Source organism: Drosophila rhopaloa, unplaced genomic scaffold (assembly GCF_018152115.1).
Source record: "Drosophila rhopaloa isolate 14029-0021.01 unplaced genomic scaffold, ASM1815211v1 contig_185, whole genome shotgun sequence".
Classification (NCBI taxonomy): domain Eukaryota; kingdom Metazoa; phylum Arthropoda; class Insecta; order Diptera; family Drosophilidae; genus Drosophila; species Drosophila rhopaloa.
In genome coordinates, this window is record NW_025335067.1 from 208,998 (window position 1) to 230,506 (window position 21,509).

The 21,509-nt window shown below is 42.6% G+C and overlaps 6 protein-coding genes across 8 annotated transcripts; 3 read left to right on the forward strand and 3 right to left on the reverse strand.

Moving 5' to 3' along the window:
* The first annotated feature begins 2,407 nt into the window (after positions 1 to 2,407).
* Positions 2,408 to 3,459, forward strand: LOC108048800 (tenascin-like). Its single transcript, XM_017129691.2, has one exon. The coding sequence runs from the start codon at positions 2,430 to 2,432 to the stop codon at positions 3,441 to 3,443; it is 1,014 nt and encodes a 337-aa protein (XP_016985180.2). The 5' UTR covers positions 2,408 to 2,429; the 3' UTR covers positions 3,444 to 3,459.
* A 2,976-nt stretch (positions 3,460 to 6,435) lies between these two features.
* On the reverse strand, positions 6,436 to 8,680 carry LOC108048836 (troponin C). Its single transcript, XM_017129755.2, has 5 exons — positions 8,516 to 8,680; positions 8,329 to 8,446; positions 8,214 to 8,270; positions 7,177 to 7,428; positions 6,436 to 6,812 (listed from the first exon to the last, which is right to left on the reverse strand). The coding sequence occupies exons 1-5, from the start codon at positions 8,525 to 8,527 to the stop codon at positions 6,784 to 6,786; spliced, it is 468 nt and encodes a 155-aa protein (XP_016985244.1). The 5' UTR covers positions 8,528 to 8,680; the 3' UTR covers positions 6,436 to 6,783.
* A 1,059-nt stretch (positions 8,681 to 9,739) lies between these two features.
* On the forward strand, positions 9,740 to 10,391 carry LOC108048827 (ribonuclease P/MRP protein subunit POP5). Of its 2 annotated transcripts, none has more exons than XM_017129735.1 (3): positions 9,740 to 9,780; positions 9,836 to 10,073; positions 10,129 to 10,391. In XM_017129735.1, exons 1-3 carry the CDS (start codon positions 9,761 to 9,763, stop codon positions 10,306 to 10,308), a joined length of 438 nt encoding a protein of 145 aa, XP_016985224.1. In that variant the 5' UTR covers positions 9,740 to 9,760; the 3' UTR covers positions 10,309 to 10,391. The 2 variants fall into 2 exon arrangements, with proteins under 2 accessions (XP_016985224.1, XP_016985226.1); XM_017129737.1 differs by having other exon boundaries at positions 9,750 to 9,780; positions 9,844 to 10,073.
* Positions 10,311 to 11,983, reverse strand: LOC108048825 (adenosine 3'-phospho 5'-phosphosulfate transporter 2). The gene is made up of 3 exons (XM_017129733.2): positions 10,864 to 11,983; positions 10,629 to 10,810; positions 10,311 to 10,573 (listed from the first exon to the last, which is right to left on the reverse strand). Exons 1-3 carry the CDS (start codon positions 11,695 to 11,697, stop codon positions 10,417 to 10,419), a joined length of 1,173 nt encoding a protein of 390 aa, XP_016985222.1. The 5' UTR covers positions 11,698 to 11,983; the 3' UTR covers positions 10,311 to 10,416.
* A 215-nt stretch (positions 11,984 to 12,198) lies between these two features.
* On the forward strand, positions 12,199 to 18,078 carry LOC108048823 (calcium homeostasis endoplasmic reticulum protein). 2 transcript variants are annotated; one of them, XM_017129732.2, is made up of 13 exons: positions 12,206 to 12,362; positions 12,513 to 12,683; positions 12,748 to 13,088; positions 14,185 to 14,347; positions 14,564 to 14,636; positions 15,114 to 15,188; positions 15,407 to 15,483; positions 15,546 to 15,744; positions 15,810 to 16,841; positions 16,898 to 17,065; positions 17,218 to 17,553; positions 17,676 to 17,847; positions 17,904 to 18,078. In XM_017129732.2, the coding sequence occupies exons 1-13, from the start codon at positions 12,341 to 12,343 to the stop codon at positions 18,000 to 18,002; spliced, it is 2,928 nt and encodes a 975-aa protein (XP_016985221.1). In that variant the 5' UTR covers positions 12,206 to 12,340; the 3' UTR covers positions 18,003 to 18,078. The 2 variants fall into 2 exon arrangements, 1 of the variants encoding a protein (XP_016985221.1); XR_001769506.2 differs by lacking the exons at positions 14,564 to 14,636; positions 15,810 to 16,841; positions 16,898 to 17,065; ... (1 more) ...; positions 17,676 to 17,847; positions 17,904 to 18,078 and having other exon boundaries at positions 12,199 to 12,362; positions 15,546 to 15,584.
* Positions 18,063 to 19,276, reverse strand: LOC108048826 (probable malonyl-CoA-acyl carrier protein transacylase, mitochondrial). The gene has a single exon (XM_017129734.2). It carries the CDS (start codon positions 19,234 to 19,236, stop codon positions 18,097 to 18,099), a length of 1,140 nt encoding a protein of 379 aa, XP_016985223.1. The 5' UTR covers positions 19,237 to 19,276; the 3' UTR covers positions 18,063 to 18,096.
* Between the last annotated feature and the right edge of the window lie 2,233 nt (positions 19,277 to 21,509).

The following is a 21,509-nucleotide window of genomic DNA, read 5'->3' on the forward strand; positions in this document are numbered from 1 at the left end:
ACTTTTATTATTATGGAATATATATATTAACTAGAACTAGAAATAAAATAGATAATCCTATTATTTACTATGATTTAAATTTTTTAAACTGATGTGCGGACGTAAGTACGCTAGAATGATGTATTACTAAGGGAAGACTGTTAATTATTAAAGTAAAAAGGTCGGATCAAGATGGGTTCTCCAAAAGTAACAAGGAAAATATTAGATATGTAGTTTTTAAAAAGGACTTTTTGTGTCCTGATGCTCGGATAACTAAAGACCCATCTAACATGGTCTACTGGAAATTCCAACGAGATAAGTTTCCGAAAAAACCTATTTTGGAGTCAAATGCATTACTTAAGACGTTTGTTTGAAAATTACATTTGAAGTTTAAGTAAGACTATTTGTCGAGCTACCAGTGTGACCACTGTCCGCAGGGCACTGTCAGTGTGACCACTCGTTCCCTTAGCGCGCGCACTAAAATTTAAATTCAAATTTTGTGCATAGTTATATAACTTTTTTAATAATAAACAAGAAAGGAAAGCTAATTTTGGGCGGAGCCGAAGTTGATATACCCTTACAGAATATTCTGTAAATTATATTGGTTTGCCAAAAAAAAAAAAAAAGGTATGGCATTTCCAATCGTACAGTTATATGGCAGCTATAGGATATAGTCGGCCGATCCGTTTGAAATTTGCTAGGTCGGGTTGATTGGCCAAAAATAAAACCCATAGAAAATCCCAACTTCCTTACTTTACAGCATTTCCGATCAATCAGTTATATGGCGGCTATAGAATATAGTCGCCCGATCCCGGGCGTTCCGACTTATATACTGTGTGCAAAGGAAGGAAAGTTCCAATTCGATATCTTTAAAACTGAGAGCCTTTCTACGCGTACAAACAGACAGACGGACAGACGAACATGCTTATATCAACTCAGGACGCGATCCTGATCAAGAATATATATACTTTATAGGGTCGGAGATGTCTCCTTCACTGCGTCTCAAACTTTTTACCAAAATTATAATGCCCTCTGCAAGGGTATAAAAATAGAAAAATATATCTTAAGAGTAGGGCATCTTACCATACATTTTAAGCTAATTTTTTCTAAAAATTAGAAGAAATGTATAAAAAAATGTATCTGACCGAAAAAACTTATAATTTTTCGTTCTGAACATTACTTCTCATGTGTGTTTATAACATAAGTAAAATCGAGAAAGAAGCAAACTTCGGCAAGCCGAAGTTTATATACCCTTGCAGTTATTACAGAACAATGAGCTCAAAGAAGTTTGGTCGTCGAAAATCGAATTTTTGAAATTTGAATAGCTTAACCATTGGCCCATTCTCGCCCACTTTTTTTTTTTTGCTCACCTTTAGTTTTGAAAATGGTTTCTTCGAAAATTTTGAACTTTTTCGAAAACATTAACACTGACTTTTTACAATTTACAAAAAAAAATAATTTGCTCTACCAAGCGCGCAGAGTCTATAAAATTCGTGCTTATGAATTATGAATAATTTTGGTCAAAAGTGTGCAACGCAGTGAAGGAGACATCTCCGACCCTATAAAGTATATATATTCTTGATCAGGATCACCTCCTGAGTTGATATAACCATGTCCGTCTGTCCGTCTGTCTGTCCGTCTGTCTCTTTCTACGCGAACTTGTCTCTCAGTTTTAAAGCTATCGAATTGAAACTTTGCACACACCCTTCTATCCTTTGCACGCAGTATATAAGTCGGAACGGACGGGATCGGCCGACTATATCCTATAGCTGCCATATAACTGATTGATCGGAAACGCCATAACTTTGGTGTTTGTAAAGTTAGGAAGTTGGGATTTTCTATGGGTTTTATATTTGGCCAATCAATCCGACCTACCAAATTTCATAAGGATCGACCGACTAAATCATTTGGTGTTTTTAAAGTTAGGAAGTTGGGATTTTTTATGAGTATTAAGAATGCGTCATATGAATAATTTTGGAGAATATAATTTACAGAATATTCTGCAAGGGTATATCAACTTCGGCTCCGCCCGAAGTTAGCTTTCCTTTCTTGTTTTATTTTATTTTATTTTACTGAAAACACTTGTTATCAGTCCAATTTGATTGTAGTTTGACATAAAAATTAACCATATGGCTTCTTTTCGCTTTCATAAAATCTATACGCACATGGTGTATGATGACATTCTCCGAAAGACGTATGTACATACATATCCGGTATACGAAAAAAAAGGGTGAATTAAAGCATCACAGCTTTGGGAGTTCATTTCAATTTAAATCATTGAGCAGGGTGGTTGCTTAAGACAAGTCTATTCAATTTAAAAATAAAAATAAAACACATTATTCATGTCCTTTTGGTACTTTACTTTTGTGTGCCTGGCACTAGTCTTTGGCTTACCTTCTTGCCGTCCGAATTTCAACGGACATGTTTGCACCTATAAGACAAATGACACAATGATGGGGAACCAGACCTTCAACGAATGTCCTGCCAACAGCTACTGCGGCTCCTCCGGACGCTGTATTTGCAAGGAGGGCTACGGCGGATTGTATTGCCAGGCCCTCTGCCCTGCGGATTGTGAATATGGCAAGTATTGCGACCGACCGGGCCAGTGCAGTTGCCAAAACGGCTACGACCGGAACTACCTCACCGGAAACTGCGTGCCCGTGTGTCCCGAGTTATGTGGAAATTTCGGCTTCTGCGCGGAGCCAAGCAAATGCCAGTGCGAAAGTGGCTTTAAGAGGGTAGGGAGCAAATGCAAACCAGTCTGTCAAGACGAATGCGGTTCAAACTCTGACTGCAGTTTACCGAACTGGTGCGAATGCTCCGAGGGATACACGTTTGATGCAGGCGGAGAGTGCTGGCCCATCTGTGAAGAAGGCTGTGGCCAGCACAGCCGGTGTGTGAAGCCAGAGGTCTGTAAGTGTCATCCAGGATACACCGGCAACGAGATGGGCACCAACTGCCAGCCAGTGTGCTCAAGTTGCCCGGAGAATGCCAGTTGTAGCGCTCCCGACGTCTGCACGTGCGATCCCGGCTACATGGGCAATGGTTTCAAGAACAGCTCCCAGCTCGTTTGCGAGGCGATCTGTGAGAAGGGCTGCAAGAACGGGCAGTGCATAGCCCCAAATGAATGTGTGTGCAATGAGGGCTACCTGGCGGACGTCTTGAATCCTGCCGAATCCGTATGCCGTCCCGTCTGTCGCACGGCCTGTGTGAAAGAAAGTGGGAAGATGATTTGCAAGGACCCGAGCTCCGAGGAAATGCATTACGTCTGCCGAATGCCGCAGACTGAGGACAGCATATGGACTCCCAAGTGGATGGTTATCATGGGCTGCTGTGCTGCAATCATCCTTGGATTGGCCATTGCTGTTGGGGCCAAAAAGTACTTTACCACCTGGCGCAACCTTGAAATCCAAGCCGAACGACTGCACAACATCTCGACAGAGTCTGTAATCTACATGGACTAACAGTATTTAATATGTATCCTTGAATCTTACTCATATATGATACTAAGTGTATTCTTAATTTACAAATTATATATTTTATTATGAAGGAAAATCGCGCAGCGAAATCAAAGAGCGCTTGGATCCTGTGTACGGTGACTCTTCTCCTTCGATGGCGACCGTCAAAAATTGGTTTAACGAGTTTCAACGTGGTCGCACCTCGGTTTTTGATGAGCCCCAAAAACGGCTGCCGGCGCGATGGGTGCCGCGTTTGCTCACTGCGGACTACAAACGCAACCGGGAGACCACTTCAGAGCAGTGTTTGACGTGGTTTAAGCGCAATCCGTGACCTTCGACGAAACATGGATCCACTGGTACACACCAGAGGCCAAGGAACAGTCGAAACAGTGGACTTCGACCGGCGAACCTGCTCCGAAGGAGGCGAAGACTGTCTCATCGTCCGGTAAGGTGATGGCCACCGCTTTTTGGAATTCACAAGGTGTGATCTACATCGACTAAAGCGGTCACAGGGCTGTACTACGCCGAAACATTGGGCCGATTCGCCGCCGAATTGCAGAAAATACGCCCCCATTTGGCGAAGAAAAAAGTGCTCTTCCATCATGACAACGCACCGGCTCACACTTCCGCCCTCGCCACGGCCAAATTGGTCGAATTGGGCTACGAACTGCTACCCCATCCACCATATTCTTCAGATTTGGCCCCGTGTGACTTCTTTTTGTTTCCAAACTTGAAAATGTCACTCGCTGGACAGAAATTTGGGTCGAATGAGGAGGTCGTCGCCGAAAACGTATTTTTCAGACGGGTTAAAGAGGTTTGAGCATCGCTGGGTCAAGTGTATCGAGCTAAAAGGAGATTATGTTGAGAAATAAACCGCCACTTTTCCAAAATTTTCGTTTTTCTTTTGGAGGCTAAGTACTTATCGGACCACCCTCGTATTTCAACCGTCTATTGCTGCCGATCGAACCATTTCTTTGACTAGCAAAGAATACCGCTTAACTGTTACACATTTCTTTCAGTTAGCTTTTGCTCTTCTAGAGAAATATTATTTCTCATAGGAAAAAACGCCTTTTAAATTGTTTAACTATTTAATTGCTATTTTTTTCTATTATTTTAAACCGAGCTGGATATTATATTATGATCCGTTAATGCAATATCTGTTTGCTTATTTTCATAGTTTAAGTAGTTATATTTAGGACATATTGGTTTTTGATCGCATTCAACGTTTTTGGCAGTATATAGACGGTGTGGTTAAGTCGGGCTATCCATCACTCGATTCATTTAATTGAACATTAATGGAGAGGTGAGCAGTTAAAAAACACAATCTCTGAAGTGAATAGTCTGAAGTCTATTTTTTTGAATGTCGATTAATTTTTTTTTATTATTTATACAAATTATCATAATTAATAAATAAATTATCATATAAGATATATCCTCACTGCATGAGTATTACATAATCTGGTATACGAGATCTACAGAAATGTAGGCAAATTCGAAGTTTAAATTGTTTCCTGTCACAGAACAGAGAAGTTGAATCCAAATGTTAGTCTGGATGAAACTATAAACGATTAAAAGGGTATAAAATAAAATTTCCTTTTTCAGATTGGTCCCTGAAGAAGTTGAGCTCTGGTGAAACTGATGCAAGCAAGAAAGCTATTGAAAAATTTAAATATTTATTTATTTCTTTTTTATGTATCCTTTTTTCCTTGGCAGCTATGTGATAAAATTTAAACCGTAAATCTGAAATCGTAAAAACACTATTGCAGTTCGTACTATTTTTGAAATTTCTTTCTATTGTTGTAATGGAAGCTATATGAAATAGTTGGTTAATCTGGCCAATTCCGATTTATATAGTAACTGCAATGGGAATAGAAAAGTAAATCTCACAATATCCTCGGCAAGGGCATACAAATAAAGTACAATGAATCCTATTGGCATTAGCAATCCGACTTTAACCGAATTCTACACCTTATCAAATATACAAGTTACAGATACATATTTCAAGTACGGACTCAAGAAAGTGTTCTAGTAAGGATTCGTGAAAGTGTTCAAATAAGGATTCAAGCAAGGATTCAAGATAGGATTCACGTACGGATTTACGTACGGATTCAACTCTGGATTTAAATACGGATACATCCCAACCTCAGCTTCCACCCAAGCTTACTTAAGCTAGCCGAGTTTTATTCAAGCTATAGCATATATAACTGAGTAAACAAACAAAAATATTGGGATCGTGAAAAAATAGACATTCAAACGTAATCTTCTCAAACTTTTGGTAAGGGGAAAATCATAGGTTGATTCTATTCCATACAAAAAAATTAAGTCTTAAGCTTAATTACATGTTCTGGCATAAAGCTTTAATTTATGCCTAAAAGGCTGGTAAGCCGTGAATATTTGTATAACCGCAAACAAAAACCAATTAGTGAAACACAATTTTTTAAATCCATTTTTGAAATACTTGCTGACCTTGTACATATCAATACTTATGTCATAGATATCCGGCCTATGCTATAAATTTCACCACTGCCCAAGCCACCAAAACTAGTTTCATGCAAATCAAATATATTTCAAACATTTGGTACAAAAATAAATTCATTTTACAAATATTTTCAAAGAGAAATAAGTGGTTTTCCTAGTCTTCGGCAAAAAGAAACACTTAATCTGGCAAGAAAATGAAATAAATACAAATTTGTCTCTGAGAAGAAAACTTCTGACTAATTGCCTGTTCATTTATTTTCAGTTGTTGTTCTGCCAAATCATTTAATACTTGTCAAACGATGATTTTCGTTAAAGCCACAACAAGTATAAATAACATTCATATATGGAATATATACCTATGGTGTATGTAAAACGTGTTGGTAATCATATCCATATATTAGGACTGAATAAGATTTACGACAGCGTTAGTATGTTTACCCTCATTATCAAAACAAAATATATGGACTTGTTTGCTTGGCGGCAAAAACTAATCCCAAAACAAATAAAAACAATAGGTGGATTGTTTTGGGTTTTTTTTGCTATAGCATAACATTTATTTTTTTTTCGCATACACAGTATTCCGTTGCTCTTTTAGTATAAAAAAGTAGTACAAAAGTTCTATTTCTATTCGTGTTTGGCATTGTCAAACTGAAGTACGTGGATTTGTTTGCTCCCTCGAAACGAAAAATGGGGAAAATGCAAATAAAGCGTGCAAATAGAAGCAAACAAACGTGTGCCCAACAGGTGTGTGTAGTGTGTGCATGTGTGTGTGTTGTGTTGTGTGTGTTTTTTTTCTATGTTTTGGGAGTTTTTCCAAGGGGTGGTGGGTGGTGGGTGGCTGAGTGGGTGGCAGTCGCAGTGCGTTTATTTACTCGCCGGTCATCATCTCCATGAATTCTGTAAATTAAACAAAATGACAGGCATTAAACCGACGCAAGAGCCAGAGCAACCGCTATATGCATTTATAAATAAATATTCCATAAACACGAAAACAAAAATGTACCTACATATACTCATAATGAAAAATGCGTGGAATATATTCGGAATCGAATTTGTGTGTCGCGCCTAAAAATAGCGACCGATATGCTCCATGGGAGCGGTGATCAAGCTGTCATAATCGAGCGATCGCACGATCTCAAGATCATCGCGATTTATGATCGCCATGCGGGCCATTCCCCATTTTCCATTTTCCATTTGCCATGTATCCACCCACATGGTGGATGGCGGATGGCAAGCCACTAGAATTTTGGGGCACACTCACCATCGAAATCCACTGTACCGGAACCGTCCGAATCGATCTCCTCGATCATGATGTCCAGCTCCTGTTCGGTCAGCTGGTCGTCCAGCTCCTTGAGGATCTCCTTCAGACAGGTGGTGGGAATGAAGCCGTTGCCCTGCTTGTCATACAGACGGAACGCCTCCCGCAGCTCCTTCTGCATGGCCTCCGCGTCCTCCTCCACGATGAACTTGGCAGCCAGCTGCACGAACTCCCCGAATTCCAGGCGACCAGACTCTGAAAAAGTCAAATACACCTTATAATTAGCTGAAAAACGACTGGAAAACTAATGATCGAGGCCCCGAAACTGCGATGATCATAAATCAATGACAGCGAGAAACTGAAATATGATCATCACTCGGTGGTGAATCATCTCTGGGTTGGGGTAAAGATAAGACAGACAAGGCTGAAAATCATTACCTATTTTGGCAGCATTTTTAATTATAGTAAGAAATATAAGTAATTAATAATTAATATTAATATTATTTCATTTACTTCAAATCTGTTTATAATTACATTATTTTAAGTAAAAGCAATATCTAGGCACTTTTAAATATTTTTCAATTTTTGTCTTCTTTGCTTTATCCATTTGTTGTAACTAGCTTGAATTAATTTGATGTAATTTAATATTTTTCTAGACACAATTTTTTTTCAAGTTAAATTGAGAAAATATATTATATTTTGGTACGATTTTCCCATTTTACTTGGATTATTTGTTTATCCATTTCCAATTTTATTTTGAATAAGACCAATTTATTTTATATAAATCATAGCCAAATTCAAATAAATTACATTGAAATTCCACAATTATATCAAAAATATGTCACTCAAATTGTAAATAGGCTATTTTCAACTAATTATTTTAATTGGTATACTTTTTGACATAAATACTGCAACTTTTCAACTATAGAATTGCATCTATTTTTAAGTGTATTCGTTGTAAAAATAAATTGTATTTAATGATTGAAAAATTCTAGTTCAGCCATTAATTATTTTCGATATGTATGGAGATGTCTACTTACTGTCCTCGTCGACCTCCTCGATCAGTTCCTCCAGGATCTTCTTGTCGAAGGGCTGACCTGCAATCGCAAAAGGATAAGTAAGCCGCAGGAGGATCCCCTCACTCCAAGTGCTCACCCATCAGGCGCAGGATGTCGGCCACAATCTCGATCGAGATCGAGCCAGTCTTCTGGTGATCGAAGCTGTTGAAGGCCTTCTGGAGCACGGCAATCTGCTCGGGGGTAAGATCTTCATCCTGGGGTAAACAAAAAAATATTCCTTAGCGGCAATCCTTTGGAGCTGGACAGAACTTCAATGAACTTACGACGCTGCTCATGTTGCTGTTGTTTTTTTTTTTTTTCGGTCTATCTATAAGATCTGTCTAATCGAGTTTATCTCTCGAACCGATCGCCACGGAATATTCAATCCAACTACGAGGCTGCGCGGATGCGTTTTCCAAAATATAGACCAGAATCGGTGAACTTGCCACGCACACAAAACAAAAACGGAAAAGCGGAAAAACACGAATGCGGCCGATCGGTGGATATGCGGATCGTTGGAGTATATGTATCTATGTAGCGTTTTTCCACACCGCTGCCTGAATTTTATTGTTTTTTAGAAATAACTGTAAATGTGCGATGGGAAAAAGCGAAAATAAAACGCGATCTGAGCGGATCCCGCCGCAATCGCAGCCGGAGACTGAATACGAGCCGTATAGTGGTTTTCCATGGCCAGTGATCGGTTGGTTGGTGAATGTGGATGTGGATGTGGATGGAGCATCCAAATGGAGTGGGACGAGGGTAGTGCATATGTGCGCCAGCCTGCTATAATGCGATGCGTTGCGCTGCGTCCCCCGAGTCCACATATAAACAAAAACATCGGTGGTATATGTACATGGATACGCGTTCAGTATCTGCCACCAGATGCACGACAATAAGGCGCGATTTGGAGAAATCGTCACTCGAGCAAAGCATGGAGCAATGCTCCACATCGCACGTCCAGAACATCGCAGTTGGGAATGCTGTCCACATATATACTCTATGGAGTTCATTACTTGGCCAAAAAAAGCGTTTTCACTTTGTTTACACTTTTAGACTGCAACGAAAACATTCCGTCACAATGAAAAACAAATATTTAAATTGAAAACCGCGTATGACGAATGCATTTCAAATATTTTCAAGGGTATATTTTTAATACATATGAACACACACTCATATTTTTAAGACTTACTTTTAAAATTGTTTTTTTTTTCCAAAAACAAAGTTACAAACATCATTATTGGTATTCCTAATACACCTGGGGACTCGGAACAGTTTTTTGTAAGATAGTGTATTTATTACTTACCCGCTGCTTAAATAAAACAAAGTTTTAATTTCTTAACACTTTCATGTTTTCTCGACAAAACCGTTTCCTGAATTTAACCGCCAAAACTTAAATTCAAATTATACTTAGATATTGCATTAAAATGATCGATAACTTAATTTACATCCGCAAAAGCTATCGGTTGGTGTCTTTGCTTTTTGCCTATTCCAAGGTATTTCAGGCGGAAGCTGGATACGGGCACACTGAAATGGTTCGCATTAAAAATAGGTAAATATTTACCGACTTTAATTTAATTTTCATGAATTAAACCGTCATTTAATAGATATATAGCGGTGCAGATTGTGCCCTATACACCCACCGAAACACTGCGACTCAACGATCACAGCCTGGCCAAAATTCTGCTGCAGAATGTACAAAAATACCACGGAGTCTACGGCCTCGGAATGATCGAGCAGGGATTCCGGGTGAAGTACATCAACGATCGGACCAAAATTGCCATTATACGCTGCCTGCATCGCGGCCAACGATTTGTCTCCAGCATATTGCCCCTGATCACATTGGTAGGTCTCAGTTTTATATACTTAAGCCAGGTACAAGACCACCTTTTTTTTCTAGATTGGAGATGTTCGGGCCAAGTTTAGGACCCTCTATATTGGTGCCACCATCATCCAGTGCAACAAGTTCATTGTCAGCCACCAGAAACAGTTCCTGGACCGAGCCATGGGTCAGATGACATCCGCCAAGGAGCGACAAGATCTCTTCAAGCGCGTTATGGAGTTCGATATGGACAGATAGCATTCGGAGTTGTGTAGCGTTTAATTAAGTAATTATAGTGATTAGTTTTCTTGCAGAAAACAGTTGGGTCAATTCGACTAAAATTTGTATCATGTTTTTGGTATCAAACTAAACTTCGATGAGAAATTTGCGACTCGGCGAGCGGGCAATCTTGGCTCCAACTTGCTTCAATCTTTGCCGGATGTCGGCAATTGTCAGCTTGTTCTTCTTACTGTATACGTTGAGATAGATGCCCAGGACAACTATAAGGCCAGACCACAGATATCTGGGAATTTGAGATGGTTAAAAAGAGATTCGGGTGTATTTAAAGAAATACTAACTGGATTGTAAAGGGTTTGCTGAAGAGCACAAAGGAGAAAGCTATGGTCACAGCCTTGCGAGCGGTGGTCACTGTGGCAGCTATGGGAGCACCACTGCTCCTCACCAGCGCCAGTACAAACTGGATGCCCAGGTAGCCAGACAGGCTAAACAGGAAACCATAACCAAAGGTCTCCAGGGGGTGCTGAAAAGGGGAAAACATTAAGACATATATCAGGGATCTCTATTTCTACCCACCTCCAGGCAGAAAGCAAATCCGCTGAAGAAGTTGCCGGTAACCAGCATGATCACAAAGAGATACACGAATCCCAAGCCGTAGGAGTAGAAGACCACCTCGCTGCTGGGCGCCTTGTGCTCCCGCATGGCCTTCTCCTGGACATTTCCGATGGCCGCATCGCAGAGCAGCGCTCCCGAAATCATGGCCACACCCAGCAGATTAAAATTGGGCGTCATCTGGGAGTCGGCCAGCGTGAACCAGGCCAATCCGATGCACATGCAGGTGGCTGCCGCAAAGTCCAGCAGTCCGTAGCGCTTGCCTTGGATGAGGATGCTGCCCACCAGGACGGGGATGAGCTTACAGCACTTGAAGATCACCTGGGTGGGGTAGTTCAGGTAGCCCAGACTGGAGTTGGACAGACCCATTGTGCCCAGGGTGAGGGCAGCCAGAACCAGGTACGTTTTCATGGGAATGCGACGTGGCTCCGGCTCAATGTTCCAAAAGGATCCACCGCTTATCCGATAGCCCTCCAGGCGACGTTCCACCAGGCCGAAGATAATGTAGTTGCCAAACTGGACGAGTGTAAGGAACCATCCATAGGGTTTGAATCCTTCCACGGTGAAGATCAGCTCTTGCAGATAGCCGTACAGGATGTACAGGATAAAGACGCCCGCGCAGCTCAGCAGGAACTGGGTGGTGCGATTGTAGTAGGTGAGGTCGAAGCACAGGATTCGCATTTCTGGTGGAGATTCCGACGAGGAGGACTTCCGCTGCGAAGGCGGGGAGCTTCCCGCCGACTGACCACCATTAATGGTGATAACGCTCCCCGTATTATCGGCCATTCTGCTGCCCATCGGGTGACGAATGTGTGTGTATATACAAACTATATAGTGGCTATCTCGAGATTATGTGACAGCGGCCGTGTAATTTAATGCCACGCTGTCCGCGGAGTGGTCGGCCTATGGAATGGATTTGTCATGCCTTCTTGGATGCTGCATTAATTACAGACGTGGAGATTATTTTAAAGTGGCAATCGCGCTGGCTAAAATTATAGTTTCGGTTTGTTTACGTGCCGTAAAAAACTATTTTATACTGCACAGAACTAGAGATGGTCGCGTGATGTTATTACTATGCGATATTATGTGAAGGCAGAACAGCCGGTAGAAGCTGTGGAGAAGTTGACACCTCTGCTGTAACCGGCATTATAATATTCAATTTGTTTTTGGATTTAACTTCTATAAAAAAGTCGGTGTATAACAGTAGCTAATTAAAGCGGGAACTTTTTTACACTCCGACAAGGTCTACAAACTTTTAATCATTCTTAATATTCTAGGTGCTAGTGTCGAGTGTGGCAATTTGGTATATTGAGATTGCACAGATTCGGGCACACTATTAAGAAAAAGAAGAAGACGCAGTGAAAAGTGCCGCTGGAAAATTGCAAAAAGTAATGAATTTGGATATCTAACAAGGTGACGCGTGTTTAAAAAGAGCAGCAACATGGACGTGCAGCCGCCACGTGGTATGTAGTAAAATTTGAACAGGCTTTATTGCGTTTTTAGAGGCGTACACGCAGTGCCCACATATATAGGCACACACACACGCACACAAACACACGCGCGCGCACAACCTTTGATATGCTCACATTTTATGCAAAACTTACTCCTTACAGATGCCAGTTTACGCAATATAATAGACAAGCTGGCGGAGTTTGTGGCCAGAAATGGACCGGAATTCGAGGCCATAACCAAGCAGAAGCAGCAGAACAACCCAAAGTTCGAGTTCCTCTACGGCGGGGAGTTTGCCAGCTACTACCAATTTAGGGTGGCAGCTGAACAGACGCGTAAGTGGGATCTGAAATCGTCCAAAAAAGCCCTTAATAACTCTCATGACCTCCCTTCGTTTAGTGCTCAAGCAGCAGGGCCTGAACCAACAACTGCCACCGGGTGGACCACCCGGCCACTACATGCAACATCCGCCGCCAATGCAGCAATCCCAGCCACCTGGCCATTATCCGCCACCCAATCAGCAGCAGCAGCACCCGCCAGAAAACACACAAGACAATATGCAGGCGCAGCATTCTTGGCCTCCAAACTCCGGGAACGGTGGACCGCCAAACAATCAGCAGGCCAACGGCAGTGCAATGGCCGTAAATCTTACCTCCCAACTGGACGCCATCAAGATGCAGCAGAAGACGCTGCGGGAACAGATAAAGCAATCCGAAGCGAATCTCTCCGCACAGCACACGGTAATTTGAAGTTGACAACGACTGGTCTACACTATATACCCTTGCAAGCATTTTCTGAGAGATTAGAGCAGCTCAAGTGTTTGAAGAAAAGCTTACTACGTATTATCACCCTTTTTACTGTTTTGATCTTCGGCCTCTTCTGTCAGGAGCTAAGCATTTATTTTGTTTGAATACATTCAAATTATCCCAAAAGAAAAGCTCTTAGGTAGACAATTAGTTGCAACGTGTAAATTTTATTTGCTCTTGCGAGCAAAGCGACGAGCCCCAAACTATATATTCTAGTCCATATTTTATTCCAGTAAGATTTAATTTCGAATACTTAAAAAACCGAAATTTAAGAGCTTTAAGGGCACCCCTCCCCTAGTAAAAACAATTTCCCTTTTTTAAACATTATGATCAAGTCTTATTGTACTTTAGTCAGTTTCCTTAGCAAAAATGTTGAACTTTAACCACACTTGCCAAATTCTAAATTGGGCTACTAATTGGATAAAACATTTAATGTTAAACCGAACCAACCTGTTCATTTTTTAAATTTTGAATTCCAAACTTTTTGAAAATAAGAATTCAGATGCATTCACTGCAATTTCCTTCTTGACCCACAAATTATTTTTTACGAATTCCTAAAAATATCTGTTCTTGTTCTGGTCCCTTCCCTGAAGGGAATCTACAATCTACTCAGTCCCTGATCTCCAAAAACGGATAAGATAAAGTTAAAGTGTACTTTCAGCATTACCAAACTACAAACTCTATTTGCTATTATTTTAACTATTGAATTAACAATTTACAATGCTACATTAAATTTTTGCTTTATTGTATTTTTTGAAACATAAACCAAAAAAAAAAAATTACCAATCAAACCACTCTTCATACCAACTGACAAAAAACTGTTTAAAAACCAAAAAACAAATCCCAAAATCAAATTTGTTTGATACGCTTGTCGACTTGAATACGAAATCGCAAATGCGAATATGATTGTGAAAATAAATTTGTGTGCCCAATGACCAAACCGATACGATCCGATCCGATCCGAACCACACCAACGCATCCGAACTAAATCGCACCACCAACCAACCAACCAAACGAAACCAACCTGTAGGCCCTGATGAACCAAAAGACGAAGCAGATCGAGGAAGCCATTGCGGCGGCGCAGACGGCGCAGCAGGAGCAGATGGCCGGCGAACAGGGCATTGTGCTGAGGGACTTTGATGGCGTCCTGCAGCCGATCATCGAGTCCTGCACCAAGGACAGCATCTCTGCAGGTAAATATGAGTTCGGAGATCCGGCTGGATTTCATTATTGCTTGTTTGTAGTCTCGTAATCAGCCATACGTTAAGCTAAAGGAGCTGATTTTTGTTGCTCCGCACAAAACACACACTAAATGAATCCATACTACTTTTTGATTAATCTTTAATCCTAATTTATTATCGCCAGTGACAATGACAATATGAGTAACCCGTTTGATATTGCAATTTTAGGCAAGAACTGGATTTTACAGCATTCAACCGACAGCGCAAAAATCAATGTCGTTTTACAATATCTTTTAAAGAAGTATGCCTCAGTTTTATAATTAATATCCTGCAACATGTATTAATTAAATTGTGTTTCTTTCTTTCAACGAGTGAAATACTAACCAAACATACAAAAACGAAATATCGAAAAACAAGCGAGAGATGATCGATTGAGCGATTGAGACTCCCCCAAGAGAGGCTCGAGATTGATTCGTTGATTCGTTTTCGAAAGATGTTATGATCATGAGTAGTTCCCAGATCCGGAAGTCTTGTAGCTAGGGCCACACACCTATACACATCATCATTTTACTTAATAAGCTTAACCATAAACACGCACAACAACACACAAACATTAAACAGTACAAATTATTGGACAAAAACATAAATCAAAATTCAAAAAGAAAGACGACCAACTAACAAAAATCATAATACTTGCACAACAAGTACTTTTGGCAATGTTGTTGTGCATACAAAAAACTAGAAAAATATGTTTTTTCGTTTGTTAATTTATTTTTAGGGCTTTGGTCAATGGTTCAACGTTTCAGCAAAAATTGCATCTTATATATTTAGTTAATGATATACTCCACCACTGGTAAGTTCGCCCAGTCAATCTAGTAGTGATAGTATAGTATTTAAAAGACCTAGGCCAAAATAACTAACCCACTAAGCAGTTACCAAGCTTTGTTGGTTAGTTTAAGTCGTACAACTTGGACAGAACTGGACTGAACACTCGCACGTGACCTCTGACCTAGGACACAAGACATTAGATTAGCGAGGAGCTCAGTCCTAAGTGCAACGATGTATTTACAGCATGCGCAAGAACATCAATGACTTGAAGAACAGCCTCGAGAACGTCGTCATTCCGATGTTCTGCAGCGCCGACTTGAGTATGTATTTCCCCTTCGAACTATTGGTTTTGGATATTTAATGGTATTATCTCAACCCACAGTTGCCAGTAACGACCAGCGCCAGAAGTTGGCCAAGCTGTTATCGCTGTGGGAGTCCAAGGCTAAGTTCTTCGATGCCTGCGTCATTTCAAAGCTGCAGTCGCCGGACTCGTCCATGCAGGAGTATAAAACTAATCTGCAGAACACGCACCATGATATAACCGCCAAATACGCGCAGAACACAAAGGCCACTTTGGATAAGTAAGTAACCTGGTGGCTAAGATTCCCAGCATCTAGTTCAATTAACTCTAACCCTGTTGTTTCAGCTACCAAAAACAGCACCAGATATTTATTCAGCATGCCAGCCAGCAGATTGCCCAACTCGAGAAGCAGGGGCAGCACCTGGAACAGCAGATAATGGTGGCCCAGAAGACCCAGCAACAACATATGCTTCAACATCAGAGTCCGGGCGGTCAGCAGCAGAAGAATATACCATCGCTTATGTCCCACCGGATACCCATGCCGGGTGACCGCGAGCACATGAATAATCAGGGGCCGCATGATCAGCAGGCAGGGAATAATATGTATCCGGGTGGTAACTTCCACCAGCAGCAGCAGCAACAACAGCAGCAGTCATCAGGAAACCCCTTTGCGGATCCGCGGGGACCGAACTTTTTCATTCCGGACATGTCAAAACCACCGCCAGGCTTTGCCGGACCCATGCATCATCATAATCAGGGGCCAATGGGTCATCAGCAGCAGCAGCAGCAACAACAACCGGGGCCGTTTCCGCCAATGCAGGGTCAGGGGTCCGGCAATGAACCACCTGTTGATCTGGGCGTGCTCAGTGCAGCAATTCAGGCGTGCCTACAGATGCAGCATCAGCAGCAACACCATCCCGATGATCCACAACAGCAAGGACAAAACCAAATCCAGCAGCAGCAGCCGCAACAACAACAGCAACAGCCAATGGCTGCCTATCCCCAGAATCTGGTCAGACCTGGACAACCAAATGCTGATCCGGAAGTGGACCTGGATGTGCTCAATGCAGCCATTCGAGCGGTTATAACAAAAAAACCCGAGGAAGGTCCATTGGAGGATGGCCAGCAGCCGCCTCAGTTAGGCGACGGAGAATCTGGAGAACCCGTGGTCATCGGAGAGCCGCAAATACCTACAGCGCCTTACTACGACTTGCCAGCGGGCCTAATGGTGCCTCTGATTCGCCTGGAGGACTACAACTATAAGGCTCTAGATCCGGCGGATATTCGACTGCCAGCTCCAGCGCCGCAAAGTGAGCGGCTAACAAATGCATTGAATGCCTTCTATTCCGCACCCTCGCATGATAGACCCAGGGATAAGTAAGTAACTCAGTCAAGGATACTTGGGCGATACTAATAAAGTAATTACTTTGCAGTGAGGGCTGGGAAAAGCTTGGTCTCTATGAGTACTACAAGGTAAAAAATGCGGCGCGAAAGCAAAAGGAGGAGGAAATCAAGGATGGCATTCGAGAAAAGTCGCGTTCGCCCAGTCCAATTGTGCTCGAAAAAGTCCTACCCAAAAAGAGCAACAAGCGAGTTTATCGGTAAGTTTCAAATCCAGTAAGTTTTCCATCAAGTAATTTGGGAAATGATGTTGCCCATATAATAATTTTGTAGTATAATTTGACTAAGAAATGTGTCTTAAGATATAGTAATTTTTGATATCACTAATGGTTATTTCTATTTTTCTATTTAGATCCAAGAGTCGCAGTCGCTCCCGCTCAAATACGCCGCCTCATCGCGACAGATCGCCCTCTCGCTCCAGGTCCCGATCCCGATCCGTGGAGCGCTCCTCAACACCGCCACCAATGAACCGCAACAGGATGGGCGGTGGGGGTGGCGGTGGAAGCAATCGCAAGGGGCGCAATCGATCGCCTCGACACGAGAGAGAGAACAACAGCAGCAGCATGAATAACAACCGGGAGAATCGAGCGGAGCGTAGTAATTCCAATTCCAACAACAGTAACAATGGCAGCAACACAAACCTAAGACGTGTTGATCGTGACAGATCTCCAACCCCTCCGAGCTTTTTGTAAGTATAAGAATAATTTGAACTATTTTATCTTTTTAGTATAAACTTTATATTCATATTAGATCCATAGTAAAATACTAGTTAAAGGCAGTCATAATAATTAACTATTTTCCCATTTCCAGGGGAAGTACCTTTGCCAAACCCCAAGAATTCATCGAGGAATCAAACAAGGGGCACCAAATGCTAATGAAAATGGGCTGGGCGGGCACTGGCACTGGACTGGGCTCAAAGAATCAGGGCATAGACACGCCCATTTCGGGTGGCGAGGTGCGCGATCGTCGCGAAATGTACAAGGTAATGAAAGAAGACTATTCCCCAGAAAGCCAATGCCTAATCACTCTAATCCGCAGGGCGTGGGTGCCAATATGCACGATCCCTTCGAAAGCTTCCGCAAAAACAAGGGCGCTGCCTTTGCACATCGCATGCGATCGCGAGACGACAAAAGTTAGGATCTGCCCCAGGCCGATTACTTCAACGTTTTTTGTTTCCTTTAGCCAAGAAAATATACATTTTTATAAAAGCAAACTGGTTATTTATACAAGGTTACGCTGTAACATTTAAACTGGATTGCGCTGCCTTGGCGTTTACTTTTTCCAGAACCTGAACAAGTCCTTTTCCAGGACCGCACTCGAAAGTGCGTGGAAAGTCGACGCCCTGCCTGCGCTCGTACATTTCGTGGAGTGTCTGTTCCCACTTGACAGGTCGAACGATTTGCTTTGGGAGCTGGTTAAGGATGTGCTTAGCATGGCGATAGGGCTTTCCGTCCACATTGGAGTACACTCTGATGACGGGATCCTGCAGGCGCACTGTTTTTAGGGCTTTGGTAAAGGGCTCCACGGCACTCTGCATCAGTGGGGTGTGGAAGGCGCCGCTCACAGCTAATCTCTTCATCCGCCGGATCTTGAGGGTCTTGGCGTTTTTCTCCAGGAACTCGAGGGCCTCCACATTGCCGGCCACCACCTTGCAATGCGGATACATGTAGTTCGCGATGCCGCAGTAGGGCGACTCCACTCCCTTGTCCAAACACCACTGCTGCGCACGGGCACATTCCTCGCCCAGATTGGTATCTGGTCCGTAGAGCGTCATAGCCATGGCTCCGGCTGCCTGATCGCATGCCGCCTGCATCGCAGTGGCGCGCACTTGGACTAGTCGCAAGGCCTTGTCAAAGGGCAGGGCGTCCGCGTACACCAAGGCGGTGATCTCGCCCAGACTAAAGCCGGCGGCAGCCACACACGTTTCGATGGCCTTGGGCCGCTCCTCGCGCAATTGCTCCAGGGCCGCCAGCGAAGAGACCATCACGGCCAGCTGAGCGTGCTCCGTGCGATTCAATTTTTCACGTGGTCCCTCCAGGCAAATCTTGAGGAGGTCGTACTTCAGCACCTCGTTGGCTAGCTCGAAGATGCGGCGAGCGCCCGGGAAGCGGAGCAGGTCCTTTCCCATGCCCACGTACTGGGTGCCCTGGCCGGGAAAAAGCATCACAGCCGTCTCCTTTGGATCAATGGAGGGACGACTTCTCTGCTCCAGCGGCTCCGCCAGCTCGTTGAGCAGCTGCTGGCGCTTCTCCGCGTTGCCCTCCAAGGCAGAAGCTTCCGTGCTGGCCTTAGCGGCATCACTGCTCCATCGGGACCAGCTTAGAGTCCCGGAAATACGCAGTTTTCGTAGTAATCTGCGGGCGGCCAACATTTCTGTGGAGGATTATGCGGCACAAAACAGCTGATTAGAGCTGTACACACTCCGATGCCCTATTCGATTTTTAATTCCTTATCAGTTATCGATTGTTTTAGATAGACAACATTTTAAATATTGAATTTTGGCGGTTCTTAGTACATGAACAAAATAGGTTAAAAATCCTGAAGAAATCCATGCTTCGAGATTCTTAGCATTAAAATGTTTAATTGACTTATTGACACATCGGAAGAGTTGTATTCATGATAAAATCTTCATTGCTGGAGATTTTACCTGGCATCTTACTCATGTGCTGCGGCTTCTCTTTCTTGTACCACTTTTAAAGTCGATCATGATTTATGTTTTCTTGCTAAGCTATTATTTATTCATTAACAGTCATGACGAAATAATCATGGTATAACCATGAGTCACTATCGTCACTCCACGTAGATCTGTGACGTTAGCCAAAATTTCGTTAGTGGCCCAAAATAAGAGAGCGCTAATGTCTTTTCAAATTGGAGATCACAGAGTATTTCCTTATGTATTATAATCTTTCAACCTTTTTCGTTTATACAATTTAAGGACTTTTATACAATTTCTAAGATGCTTCTTAATAACTAATAAAGAGCTTTTTTAAATCAATTGAATAACATAGTGAATCATTCAGAAGGAGATCACATCTCATAGCTCATTAATTTTAATTGAAATTAAGGATAATGGATTTTAAAAATTTGCAATAATCAGTTTTTAAGGTATAACAATTTTTTTCCAAAATCCAAGGCTATGCATGATGTGTCGACGACTAATAAAATCTTATGAACTATTTTTTAATCCCCTAACAAAATGAAGAAGCATTGTTGTCCATGTGCTATGAAACCATGAAACCCCCAAAAAAGAGTTTCTAATTTGAAATGCGATCGCAGCGAGGTAATCGCAGAGTTTTTTGAACTCACGGCGAATGAAATGAAAAACCCTTCGGCATGCCAAAGGAGTTGGGTGAGGGGGGGGCAAGGACGAGGTAGAGCAGGAGGAGAAGGTCTTGGATGAGGATGGCAAAGGTGAACGACAAAGCTGCCGGCAAAGTCAGACACCGGAGATGACGTGACGCACCACTTTCGCCCTCGGTTCAAGGAACAGGAGATCTGGGCATCAAAACAAAAACACTAGCTCACACGCTCTGCCAGCGGTCCTCTAATGTCCGTTGTCCATCCGTCCATCGACCATCGTCCTCTCCTCCGCCTCATCCCCCCCCATCCGGACCAACTCCACAGCAGATCGGAACTTCTCGGAAGACGTAGCGACATTCCCTGTTCTTTTCTTGTTGCCAAGGAAAGGACCCAAATGCCCATTCTGTCGTCTAGACTGCACGAATATCAGATCGTCGATGGCCGGCGATTCTATTAGAAGCAGAACCTGTTTGCGGTTTAAGCTCCGTTGGGTTTTTGTTGTATTTCGGCTCTTTTTTGGCTTTGATTTTTTTTGTTAATAATGAGTTGTGAATTTGATGCCCAGGTAGGGGCATCGGCGGAGATCGTTGACATGGCGCAAGTGGCGCGATTCTTAAAATCAGGTTGTGAAATTGTATTTATGAATGAGCCCGTGGCGAACCAATTAAATCCCGCATACCAACAGAAAAAAAGAAAAAGAAGAGTTCTACCCACACTCGCATTCCGAACCCAAGTCGGGGTTCCCAGAACGTGCCCGTTACCGTTATTCTGGGGATCGGATGTGCGAGCACGGGAATGCACATTCCCAAGGATACGTGCGAAATGGCGTGGAAATGCAATTGCGCATCGCAGCATTGCGCATACGCCACGGGGGCTGGTAAACATTTCCGCATGCGGGAATGCAACGAAAGCGAACAAATAAAACGAAACAAAACCGATACCGAAACGAATCTGAAAACGAAACCGAAACGTAACGATCTGAACCCATAAAAAAGTCGGCCGAAAGTGTGCATTGACCGAGAGAGCGGCTAAAAATACCTAAAAGAACGTAACACAAGTGATCTGATAAAATTAGAACAAACGATGATGACGCCCGATCCAGAACAACCGTTAAGTGCTCCTCAATGATGCTGCAACTGGGCGAGGAAAAGGGAAAGTGGTCCCAAGTGAGAGGGCTGTGCACGAAGACAGCCGAAAAAAACGAGAGTGGAAGTTCCACCACTTTCGCTTTCTTCCAGAACCTTGCATATAAGAAAAACAGTAACTGGAGGTTTTTAACATTGCACCTAGAAACAATTAAAATAACATTTTATTTTATATTTCATTACTTTTAATTATGAACTG